The 12,984-nt window shown below is 39.1% G+C and overlaps 1 protein-coding gene across 1 annotated transcript; it reads left to right on the top strand.

Moving 5' to 3' along the window:
- The first annotated feature begins 263 nt into the window (after positions 1 to 263).
- On the top strand, positions 264 to 1,011 carry LOC149945695 (uncharacterized). The gene is made up of 2 exons (XM_090176682.1): positions 264 to 475; positions 537 to 1,011. Coding segments are annotated over exons 1-2 (477 nt in total). The 5' UTR covers positions 264 to 473.
- Positions 1,012 to 12,984: the final 11,973 nt, after the last annotated feature.

Raw genomic sequence — 12,984 nt, forward strand, 5'->3', positions numbered from 1 at the left:
CGGGGCGTAATAAGGAAGCGGAATAGAGGTCTGCGATAAAACGGGGTCAAGCTTTTCATCCGCACCAGAAAGAAGCGGTTTGTTTATACACGTGTTTAGTCGGTACGGGGCATGAATCTACGGTGAGGGTAGCGATATTACGACGATTGTATATTTGCGGGGATTTGAACGGAGAGCAACGTCTAAGGTTAACCAGGTGGAAAGAAGCCGATTGTTTTCCAGCGTGTTTAGTCTACAAATAGAATTCTTACAGATGCGAAACGTCAATTGAAATGAACGGAGAGTAACGTAGATGTTGATACGCCAAGGATTGAAATTACTCTTTTTGTAAAGTATATGAAACCAAGTAAAAAGCGCACGGATGAGTACTATATAAAGGGACTCAGTTTCCTTAAAATTACATCCCGAATTTGGAATCTTGTCTTTCACGTTTTAGAAGCGGCGCTCACCAGTCATACGAGGAGTAACCCAAAATGTGAGTTTTATCACGTATTAATTATTCGCAAATCATTTTTAATTTGTATTGTCAATTCTAGGTCGGAGAATAACTCTTGCATTCTCGAAGTCAACTTTCTGAGAGCCAACAACGAATATGTTCTCAAAGAATTGGCATTCTTGGTGGTTGAAACTGGAGAGAGTGGGGTGTACGCCTTTAAGCCGCCTTTTCCGTATCACGAGCTAAACGTGAAAGACAAAAGACTTTGTTCGTGGATCTCGACGAATATTTGCGGGATGCAGTGGGACGAGGGTGAATACGAAATAAACGAATTGGATGGAATCATCAACTACATCACATCTAAAGCGTCAACCTTCTTCACGAAAGGTCTGGAGAAAACATCGTTCCTCTCGAATCGTTTCGTTAAGAAGATCATTAACGTTGAGGACATTGGATGCCCAAAATTTAAAAATTTTGCAGATTTGGGTCCAAGGGTCTGCAAATACCATTTTCAAAATTTCAATTGTGCATTATTTAAAGCGCATCAGATAAATTTATGGAAAAAATATAAATAAAATATTTTGGTCTTAACCATATCTGATTTTTTTTCTTTTTACCTCTCTCATATACATTTACTTGAATCAAACATTGGGAAGTGGAATGGTTAAATAGAAACATTTTTACTTACAACCGTCTAATAGGTCTACCGATGGAAATCAGAATTAGTCTTATTACCAAGAATATATTTATACTAAATATAGATAAATACAATCTTTATTTATACCCCACTGTATAAATACGTTCTTATGTATACCTTATAGTATAAATACGTTATTTATTCTTTGTGACATAAATAAAGCGTAATTTATATCTTATGGCGTAAATACATTCTTGTTATTACGAAAGGTTGTAAACTATAAGCTCTATTTATTACTTGTGGTGGAGACGACTTCCAGAAGAAATTTCAATTCTGGCTGGGATATATAAGCCCATCTCCCGAAAATCAAAATCATATTCATTTCAGAATGGCAACTAACAATACCGTCTTAGACAAAAAAATCTTAAGATATAAGGCTGCGCTGGGACACATTCCCGGCCGCCCCGAATTACCAGTCTTCAATTTTCGAACTTTCGAAGTCATTATCCGGAAGCAACATCGGGGATTTTGGGTGGAATTCCGCCCGGATGAAGCGTGTGCAGTTATTGACGTGCACTTATGTTACCACCCGAACATAGCCAACATAAGACGGGCTCTCGGAGGATTAAACCAACTAATCGGGGTATGTTTATTTTCGTTTATTACGTATAAAACGTGTATTTATTCAAATTATTTTAAGATCGAAAAACTGGATTTAACGATATCGGCGGAAGAAGACTCCATCGCTTCGCTCCTCTTTTTCGGAATGAACAACGAGCCGAATCCTTCTACGCCGGAAATCCCAGCCACACTATCATCGATCCCGGCCACATCCTCATCGGCATTTTCTATAACCGGAAACTCATCATCGTCTCTACCATCAATAGCGTCAACTTCTTCTACCCCCGAAGTTCCTTCGACTCTTCTCGCATCCGCTTCATTTTCAACACAGAAGCGGAAGTAAAGAAGAGCTCCATCAGAGAAGCAGTTTAAAAAAAAACCAAAAAAATTGACTTTAACGATGATTTGGAAAAATTATTGGCTTTAGAACAAATTGTTCAACAAACCCTCGGTGAGGAATTTGTAATGTGAAAATAAATAAATATTAAGAGAAAATACCAAAGTTTAATTTTTACGTACTTATAATTAGGAATTATATTTAATTTTGGTTGGGAATTAATAAGATATTATTTTTTTAATCCTTGTAAATTCTAAAGAGCGCATCAGATATAATTTTCCAAGATTGTTTATCACATTGAAAACATTCTAGCGAGGTAGAGGCGACCCCCGTTATAATAACAAAGTAGTGAGACTTTCATTGAAAGAATTCTCCCACGTCCCAAGCGCTAAGACCGAAAAAAACCCCGCTCTTCCCCAACTGGCGAAGGACCCTACTATTATAACCTAAACAACGCGAAGCGAATGTTTAGTGGTGCAAAGTGTATAAAAGCTCGAATCGGAGCTGATGACATTGTCAGTTGCGAGTAGCGGCTAGTGAGTCAAAATGTTTTCGTGCACCATATGTGTTAGAGAATTTGCGACAAAGTTTACTTTGAATCGACATAAACGAGAACAACACGGTAATAGGAAATACGTTTGTTCGCTTTGTGGTAACAGTTTCGCGCGCAAATACGGATTGCAACGTCATTCGCGAATTCACGCGAGTGGTTCAGATTCATCGACACCCGATTCATCGCGTAAAGAAGCCATCCTCCCATTTCAGCAGCCAGTTTCACCGACACCCGCACAGCCATGGCAAAATAATCCTCTACCACTTCAAAAACCGATGGAAATAGACGACGCCGAGGATAACTTTCTCGAAAACGTCGAAGAACTTTCCGTTATCGAGGACGCCATCATTAGCTCGCGTTATACCCCGAAAACCACTCAAACGGACCCAGAGGTATTAATCACTTCTATATGTTCAGCCTTATTTAAATACTTGAAAAATCGCTTATCTAAGAAACGGGGTATAAAATGGAGCGTATTTATTCGCGCGAAGTACGTGCGTAAACTCAACGACGGCGAGGAAGTTGAAGCGTTACCGTATTTCCGTAGCAAGACTCAAACTTCCCTCATGCCGGACGTAATACCAGTTCAAATAGACTCTTGCATAAAGCAAGTTGCAGAAGCAATGGGGGAATTCCAAAACATGGGTAGTGGATGGACCATTGATCGGATTTTGTTTTTCCAAGTGGATATTATAACGTATCTTCCACTCGTAGGTGGTACCTATATAGAGCTACCCTCGGAGCTTTGTAAAGGTAAAGGTCTCCTAAATATTAAAACTAAAGACCAGAAGTGTTTATTATGGTGCATTCTTGCAAAACTACATCCTACAAATTCACATCGACGCCGAAAGGAACAATACCAAAAATTTGAAAGTGAAATAGACTATAGTGACATTTCATTCCCTTTTCAATTAAACGTTTTAAAACTTACAAAATTTGAATTTAAAAACAATCTATCAATCAACGTTTTTGGTTATGATAACGAAGTTTTCCCGCTTCACGTCAGTGAAAACAAAGTGCCGGAAGATCGACAAATAGACCTTCTATATCTCGTGTCAGGAAAAAACCAGCACTTTTGCCTTATTAGAGACCTTAGTCGCTTGTTGAGTCACTTCACAAATCATAACGGAAAAATTTACGTATGTCGTTATTGCTTACACCGCTACTCTGGTGTAAGCGCCGAAAGTAATCATAGAGAGCACGTAAAAAACTGTAATGTCCACGGTAGGGCTCGGCATTATCCAACCATTATCCGTTAATTTTGCGGCTATTTGTGGTTAACCGCAAAATATTTTAGTTTTAACCGTATTTTTACAGTTATGCTTAGGGAATGGTTATTTTTTTTACAAATAATCTCATTACAATGTGATTAGAAAAAATAATCGTTAATCGTATAACGCTGTTTTTTTATTTTGATATTTACCGTTTGGTTTAGAGAACAGATAATTGTTTTAATAAATAATTTCATTACAAGTTTTTTGGCCAAGATAATCGTTAAAGATATCATGGGGTTTATTATCCAAATATTTACCGTTTTATTATAGAAAACAGATAATTGGTTGTATAAATAATTTCATTAAAATTTGATATGACAAAAATAATCGTTAAACACATAGTGCGATTTTTTATTTTTATGTTTACCACTATGATTATCGAACAGATAATTCTTTTTATAAATAATTTAAATTATATTTTAATTTAAAAAGATAATCGTAAAACATAATGCGGGTTTTTATCTTTATGTTTACCGTTACGCTTATCGAACAGATAATTTTTTTTAATAAATAATTGCGTTACAATTTGATTTGGAAAAAATAATTGTAAAACATATAACGCGGTATTTTATTTTTACGTTTACCGTTACGTTTATTGAACAGATAAATTGCATTACAATTTTATTAGGGAATAATTATCAGAAAATATACAATTAAGTTCTTTTATCTCTAAAATAATTTATTTGAATCTACACAACTAAAATTACATTATAAAATACCGTATTGAAATGTCACAAGAAATTAGAGTTTTAAAAATGTACGAGACACGCGTAGTTAAGCGAAATAGCAGACCAGAATGCAAGGGCATATCCAGGATTTTATTTCAGGGAGGGGGTGGTGAAATAAACAATTGAAGAGGATAAGAGTGCTTACGGAGGCTCTGCATTTTTTTTATTAACTATTCCCCCTGGTCATCAACATTTCGGGAGGATTTATCCCCCAAAACGACCCTTAAATTCGCCCTTGCCAGGATGGTACTTCAACTTAGAGGTGTCAACGAACCCATCCAGCTCGCGAGTGCTCGCAACTCGACACGGCTCAAGTGGATCGAGACGAGTCGAGCTAAGAATTAACAAGTCGAGTGTTGAGTCGAGCTAAAAATTATCGAACCGAGTTCTAGAGCTCGCTCGTTAATCAGAAGATAACGAGCCGAGTTACGAGCTGAGCCAAAGTCATATCGAGCAAGCAACGAGTTGAGCTAGTTTCTTGACGAGCGAATCGAGCTATGAGCTAAAAAAACCGAGCGCGGAAACGAACCGAGTGCGCTCGCTTGAAAATTGTTACGAATCGAGTTTTTTCGCGAGCGGTACACGAGTTGGCTCGTTATTTAATAGCTCTAAAATTTACTTTGTAAGGTTAAAGGAAAGAATATTAGAACAATTATCTAAAAATGGGAATTAGGTAATTTTATTCCATATTATATTTGAGGCATTCAGGGCCGTTCTTTTCAAGGGTGCACTAGGTGTTTAATCAGCGATAGTCATGAATGGTAATAAGATTTTGGGCCCACCAACAATTAAACTCCATTGAAATTTTTTTTTAAATCGACCGTGTTTAGTTATATTTTGGCATTTTTCAAAGGTATGGTAATAGTTTTGTATGGACTTCCGGGGATCGTGGACCTACCCGCAATGCGGGTTCTCTCTTATAGCAACCCCACTGTTGCCGAAGAATGTATGAAATATTTTTTACAGTTGGCCTTAATTTTGAACCCAGATAATAAACAGTTTGAACAAATGTGCTTTCCGGAGGACTAAATTAAATTTGTTCATTTCATTAGTGCAGCTAGGACCGGACTGGGTATGTAAAGGTGCAGTGGAATGTTACCTTATGCTTGTTTTCCACTAGTGCGCGCAACGACGCGTTTCTCAGCTTTGAGACGTACAAATGTTTTTACATTATGACGCGCACTTGTGGAAACTAAGGTTAAGACGGAAATTGAGTGCCTAGTTTCGAACTAGTGCGTCAAATCTGCTTCTTGAGGCACGGGTTCATGGGCGATCTGGCCCTGAGTTTAGCGGCCTTATGATTGTGAACAAAATAAAGACCTCAAACGGACGTTTATCATAACTCGATTTACAAAGCAATTGTTGCCTGCTAAAGGGAAACTACGTAAGTTTTCGGTTTATTCTGTCTTTATCTGAAAGGAGACTGACTGCATAGCACATGGGTCTTAAAGCTAGCGTACTTCCAGTTCTAGACCGAGTTAACCAAAAATTCATGTGGTCGGCCTTTGAAGCTGGTTAAAATATTTTAAATTTTTAATAGAATGATCGCATTGAAACAGATTCGATTTAAAAAAAAATCACTAGTTGAGTGTGAAGATTAAAATTTAGACATGGACAATTCTTTTTAGTTTACTTATTTAAAAATTGCCGTTAAATGTCTAATTTGAATTTTAGGTGGGTTTTTACGTGGCTTCATTGCCTTAACGTCACGCGTTAACTGCCCTTTTACTCTGTTTGCATTTGGACTGATTTGAGTTCGAGCGTTGATGGCGGTTGTTATCCATCAGTTCACTTTGATATAATCCATATTCAGTAAAATTCGATGATACATATAATTTCTACTTTATTTATTTGTGCCAAAGTAAAAATTATAAATAGCATTCTTGAGTAGCCGGATAATGTAGATGACCACAAAACCCCCCAGCAGCTCATACTTCCGACACAGGTGTCACACGTATCACCGCTTTTGGATCCAAAGAAGCAAAATTTCTTCCTGGTGCCGTAAAGGAACCATTTCTTTAAATGAATGGGTAAAAAAATCTCAAATAAATAAAACAAATATTTGTAAGCGCTATGGTCGATAGTATGCAATGAAAAGATAACTGGACAATGTTCAAGTGCTCAATAATTTTCAAAAACTCGCTCGATACAACGAGCGATACCCGAGTCGAACCGAGTCATTTAACTCGGAAACCGTTTCGAGCGAGTTTTGTTTTGAGCGAACTTAAAACGAGTCGAGTCTTAAATGATCCGAGCTAAACTTGAGTCGAGCCCGACTCAAATAGTGCTCGGCGAGCTAAAACGTCACCCGAGCCGAGTCAGTTTTAATCGAGCCTATGTAGAACCGAGCCAAAAATGAGCTGAGCACATATCGAGTCGAGCCTTATCCGAGCCGAGTCATTTTCGAGTCAAGCTAGAAAACTCGACTCAGCTCGCTCATTGACACCTCTACTTCGACTACTGGGCCCAAGGGGCACGACTACTGGGCCCAAGGGGCAAGACTACTGGGCCCAAGGGGCAAGACTACTGGGCCCAAGGGGCAAGACTACTGGGCCCAAGGGGCAAGACTACTGGGCCCAAGGGGCAAGACTACTGGGCCCAAGGGGCAAGACTACTGGGCCCAAGGGGCAAGACTACTGGGCCCAAGGGGCAAGACTACTGGGCCCAAGGGGCAAGACTACTGGGCCCAAGGGGCAAGACTACTGGGCCCAAGGGACAAGACTACTGGGCCCAAGGGGCAAGACTACAGGGCCCAAGGGGCAAGACTACAGGGCCCAAGGGGCAGGACTACTGGGCCCAAGGGGCAAGACTACTGGGCCCAAGGGGCAAGACTACTGGGCCCAAGGGGCAAGACTACTGGGCCCAAGGGGCAAGACTACTGGGCCCAAGGGGCAAGACTACTGGGCCCAAGGGGCAAGACTACTGGGCCCAAGGGGCAAGACTACTGGGCCCAAGGGGCAAGACTACTGGGCCCAAGGGGCAAGACTACTGGGCCCAAGGGGCAAGACTACTGGGCCCAAGGGGCAAGACTACTGGGCCCAAGGGGCAAGACTACTGGGCCCAAGGGGCAAGACTACTGGGCCCAAGGGGCAAGACTACTGGGCCCAAGGGGCAAGACTACTGGGCCCAAGGGGCAAGATTACTGGGCCCAAGGGGCAAGACTACTGGGCCCAAGGGGCAAGACTACTGGGCCCAAGGGGCAAGACTACTGGGCCCAAGGGGCAAGACTACTGGGCCCAAGGGGCAAGACTACTGGGCCCAAGGGGCAAGACTACTGGGCCCAAGGGGCGAGACTACTGGGCCCAAGGGGCAAGACTACTGGGCCCAAGGGGCGAGACTACTGGGCCCAAGGGGCGAGACTACTGGGCCCAAGGGGCGAGACTACTGGGCCCAAGGGGCGAGACTACTGGGCCCAAGGGGCGAGACTACTGGGCCCAAGGGGCGAGACTACTGGGCCCAAGGGGCAAGACTACTGTCGCCATTGTCTACTTTAGCACTATTTCAAGCTGAACTCTTATTTTTGTGTTTTAACTTATAAAATTAATATTTACGTGTAGAACAGCCTCTTGTTTAGTGCTTAAAGTAATTTTGACAATTTTAACTTTAAAAGTAATTTAGTTATTACGTTTTAATTCGGTCCCCCGGCACTAAACAAGTTGGGAAAGCGCCCAAAACTGCCTTTTAGTTAGGACCTTATTCTCGTCAACTATTCATATTAGAATTATCAAAAAGGGAGTATAACCGTTAGCGGTATTTAGGGGAAAAAATCTTTCATTTCCCTTGGTACGAAAAAGAAAACAATTTTTGGAAGAATGAATAGGATTTTTCTAACTAACTATTTCCGAATAAATGCTGTTAAAGTTGATTTTTAATATAAAGCTAAGGTAGCCTAGATGGAGATACTATATTTCATAATATAGCACCTTTATAACTTAACTATTTACAAAATTACTGAGGTACATTTATTTTACTTGTTATAATGGTTTTGTTTAAAAATATAACTGTAAAATCAGTAGGGTTTTGAACTAAGACACCGATGTTTAACCAAGCAACTACCAAACTAGAAAGGTCATACTCCCTTTAAGCACTAGAGGAAGGTTCAGTCTATTAATAGCAATATAACTCGATTGTGTAATTGTTAAAACGTTCAGCTTGAATGAAAAAGAGTTCTCTACTGTAGTTTTCTCCCTTAACGTAATCTGCGAGCTATGGTGTAACTTTAAATTATCCCTTTGTTGTATGTCTTAGTTGAGACTTAAATGATCGAAACTACTGCCATTTTATTGTTTAATATATTAACGGAAGTTTTAACAAATTTTTTGTGCGACTTCCGAGAATTGTTACAGTTTTTTAAACGTATTTATATACTACTTTCCTCTTTCCACCAAAGTTTTAAACACATCATTGCAGATATGGTTTCTGCTTGTAGGCTTGCTCTTTTTGATGTTATGAGATCCGGTCCAGCAGAAAATATTCTTTCTGCAGGAACCGAAGTAGCTGGAATGGCGAGGTAATCCCTCGCCATTTTGGCAACGGATGGATAATTTGCTTCATTTGCCTGGAATATATGTTGCATTAGCTTGAATACATCAGATGAAATTGTTTTCTTCTCTAGTATGTCCAAGAGCAACAAGATAAAATAGAAACACTTATTTACAATAATATATAAATCAAAAACATATTTTCGCATACGAGCACGCTATAATAAAAAAAGGGGCGCGTGACTCGCGCAAAGAACGTCCGTGGTCCCAAAGATAACTCGGACCCCGCGAAACCCGTTTTTATACCGTGCCCGCTCAGATGAATTTACCATTCTCTAGCCCCATTGGTTGGAGAGGAAAGTTCGCAAAGGTATATTCGCTTACTTTCCGTGGTGCAATAGTAACATCATCGGCGACTTCACCCCGCTCTATAACCCTTCGGGTCAAAGGTCGCCGCTCATCTTGCCCTTCCCCAGCAGAGCTCTCCCAAAACGTCGAGAGGATTCTCTGAAGCAATGGGGAAAGCTGTCAGGGACAAAGCCTACATTTGCAAATGTATAAATGCGGGCTTTACAAAACCTAAAAAGAGATAGGAAAGTGCGCACACACTTCCCGCGCCCTTATATTCTAGAACATGCACAGTGGCGTAGCAATGATTAGATGTGCCCGTGGCAAATTTTTCTTTGGGGCACCTTATACATAGCTGAAAATATGGCTTTGATTTTGTTTGAAATATGTTTCGACCAAGGCACGACGTCTCCGCCCGATGAACCTTCTCGGGACCCAAGAATCCCGAGGCCCGAGGCATTTTCCGCCCAGGCCGCCCTATTACTACGCCACTTAACACGCAATAGAGACATAAAATGGGCCAATCGTTTCCCTTTTTTAGAGCTCGGCGGAACGGATAAATCAACAGCCAAAATTTCGATTAATCGTAAATATTATGGTTAACCGTTTATCCGTGGATATCCTCGTCTAAACAACGATATAACATGCAAAAAAAAAATTATATTTTCGGATAATTGTAGGTTATGGATAAAAATAAAATAAGCGATTAATGTACGAGCTACGCGGACGACTAAGGTAGCTGAATCAATAAAATCGTAACGAAATATCTATGCACCATAAGTGTTTGCATTGACTTGATGCCCTTGACAATTACGGTTTGTTGTTTACTGACCTTCCACCATTCAAGTACATTAGTTTTCGGTGGCTGCAGGTCGTCTTTGAAAAATTTTAGAAGCTCGGAGCCTCGTGCCAACTTAGCCGGTCGCTTAGGATAAAAAGCGAATATTCCCTCGCTGTCTTCGACGGTAGAATTACTAGTCGCAGCCAATGAACTACTTTCATACAAAGTGTTAAAAACGTTCAAAATCATAAGACTTTGTCGATTTAATCATTGGTTTCCCATAGTGCTTTTGAATAAAGTCCATTTTTAAAGTTGGATCTAAAGCTATATAAATAATTATTTATTTAGACTTCATTTTTAGGCCAATGGTGAATCTAGGTGGTAGTATAGACATACTAAAGCCTACTTGTAATTTCGGTGGGGGCCCCAAGTTGTTTCGCAATTTTGTTCACCGATGAAAGCTTAGGTAATTAGGAGGCAAATAAAAACTAATGACTAATCTAAAAGTCAGAATTATTGATATATTATTCCTAATGTATCGCGTTATTGAGTAAGCGCAGCCTTGAAAATTTTAATATGCAAGATATACTTAACACAATTGGGGGAGGAATTTCTCGAGTCTGGGGTCCCATTTTCCGTACCACGAAAAAAAATCCTGGAATTGACACCACTGGCGTAGACAAGGGAGGGGGGTTTCCGTGACCGGACCCCCCCCCCTTGCACCTAACTTTGACTGCACTAAATTTCCAGCCCCCTTCTCGACCCCCTCTTAACAGTCATAATTAGATCCCCCCCCTTGGCGAATTTCTGGCTACGCCACTGATTGACACTGTTCAAGTCATCCGACATACAAAAGTTTCAACAATTATCTTGTTCTTATGCGAGCCCTTGAACCACAAATCCAAGGGTTTTATTTGAAATTTAGAATAAGACCATAGCTATTGTAAATTAGAGCTCGTTTGAACAGATAAATCAACCATCGAAATTGCAATTAATAGTAATGATGAAAATTTATAAAATATACGTACCAATCGCTATCCAAAAAGCCTCAATATTTGAAGCTTCTTGATAGCTCTTCAACTTTTCGCTCGCACTAGCGCAGGCGTCGTCAAAAACGGGGTCATTTGGACCCTTACTCAACTTATCGAGAAGCCAGTGATAAGCTGGCATTACCATTGAAATAGTAGGATATTTTGCCGAGGAAATTAGATTAGTTGCAAGATCAAACTCCTATAAAAAGATATCGTTTAGACATTTTATAGACTTTTGCAAGAATGCATGTTAAAAACCTTCAAAAGAGTCATTAGTCCGTTCAAGGTTTGCCATTCAGCTTCTATTAAAGCCAACTTTTTTAAGTCCTTGTCTGTCTGTATGATTGATTCTAAAGACTAATCACTTAAGCTATTAGTTGATCTCAACAGTGGTACAGTGTGCCGAGAAACCGAATTAATGGATATATCATATCCACCTATAGCATATAAACATTTAATTTTGTTTTGGTGAGAGGATTTCAAAAATTAAAGTCGATAGCGCCATCTGGTGGCTACCTCACGTATAGGTTTCGTTACATGATCGCTCTTTTGATATATAACTTTAAATTGGGATTAAAAACGTCAGAAATTGGTCATTTCAACCAGCTTTAACCTCTTAAATATTTCAAAATTGCACAGTTAAAATTTCAGTAATTTCGAAAGTTTCAGCACGGTATATCGTAAACAAAAATTATAATTTATTTATTGAGTTGACGAATAAAAAAACTGAAAATCACGTGGTCATACATTAAAATTTTAGTTTAATTAATGAAACTAAAATTATGTTATTAATTCGAATGATTTAAAATACGGAGTTTTTTAATTTGTTAATTTGTAACTAAATGTTATGGGTAATATCAGTGATTTTAACTTGCTTTATTCGTCAATTCAATAATTAAATTCTATTAAATTTTCCACGGTGTACCGAGCTGTATCTTTTGAGCTGACCAACTAGCGCAGAATATTTCAGTGCAATTTAGCTGCCCAATTTTGAGATATTTAGGGATAAAGCTGACGCCAAATTTCTGATGTTTTCAATTCCAATTTTTGAAAAAAATATAAAAGCTCATTTAGAATCTAACTTCGTATAATAATAAACTTATAAAAGGGGTGTAATATATTAAAATATCGAACAGGTAGCGCAACCTGTAGACAAAAAAAAACCAGCTGATGTTGTCGTCTTCAAACTAACATTAACACGAGCGAACATTTTTGCAAAGCATTGTTGGCCAACATGAGTCGAAAACTGAGTTTCTACAAGTGAATGGAGAAAAACCTTTCAACAACTTGTTGAGAAACATTACGCGTTTGTTTACGAAGTTTCGAAGAATAACCGATTTTAAGACTGAGTCTTAACGTAAAAATTACAATCTAATAATTTTAGCATACATCGTTTTGATTAAATAAAATTAAAAATATTTTGACTCGCCTTTATTACTACAAATTCACGTTTTTTTTATAGCAGTAGGGGTAATTTATGAGAATATTATCAATAATTTTCTTTGTCGGTTAACGGGTGAAATCTTGGCAACATTTCGTGGATAGTGTGAACGAAAATCCAACGTTTCGTGTCAAAAACTATGTTCATCAACAAAGTTGGGCAAAAATGTTGGGTCGTGTGAATAGGCCTTAAGAAACTTAAAAAAGGACGAATGTGTACATACTATTGGTAAATAGTGGTCTCTTAGCACACTGCGAGTGGGTTTGAATATTGAAATAACCTTCTTTAAATATATAGCTCGCGCAAGCATTGCATA

The sequence above is a fragment of the Leiobunum rupestre genome, chromosome 5 (genome assembly GCF_980474605.1).
Source record: "Leiobunum rupestre chromosome 5, qqLeiRupe1.1.hap1, whole genome shotgun sequence".
Taxonomy (NCBI): domain Eukaryota; kingdom Metazoa; phylum Arthropoda; class Arachnida; order Opiliones; family Sclerosomatidae; genus Leiobunum; species Leiobunum rupestre.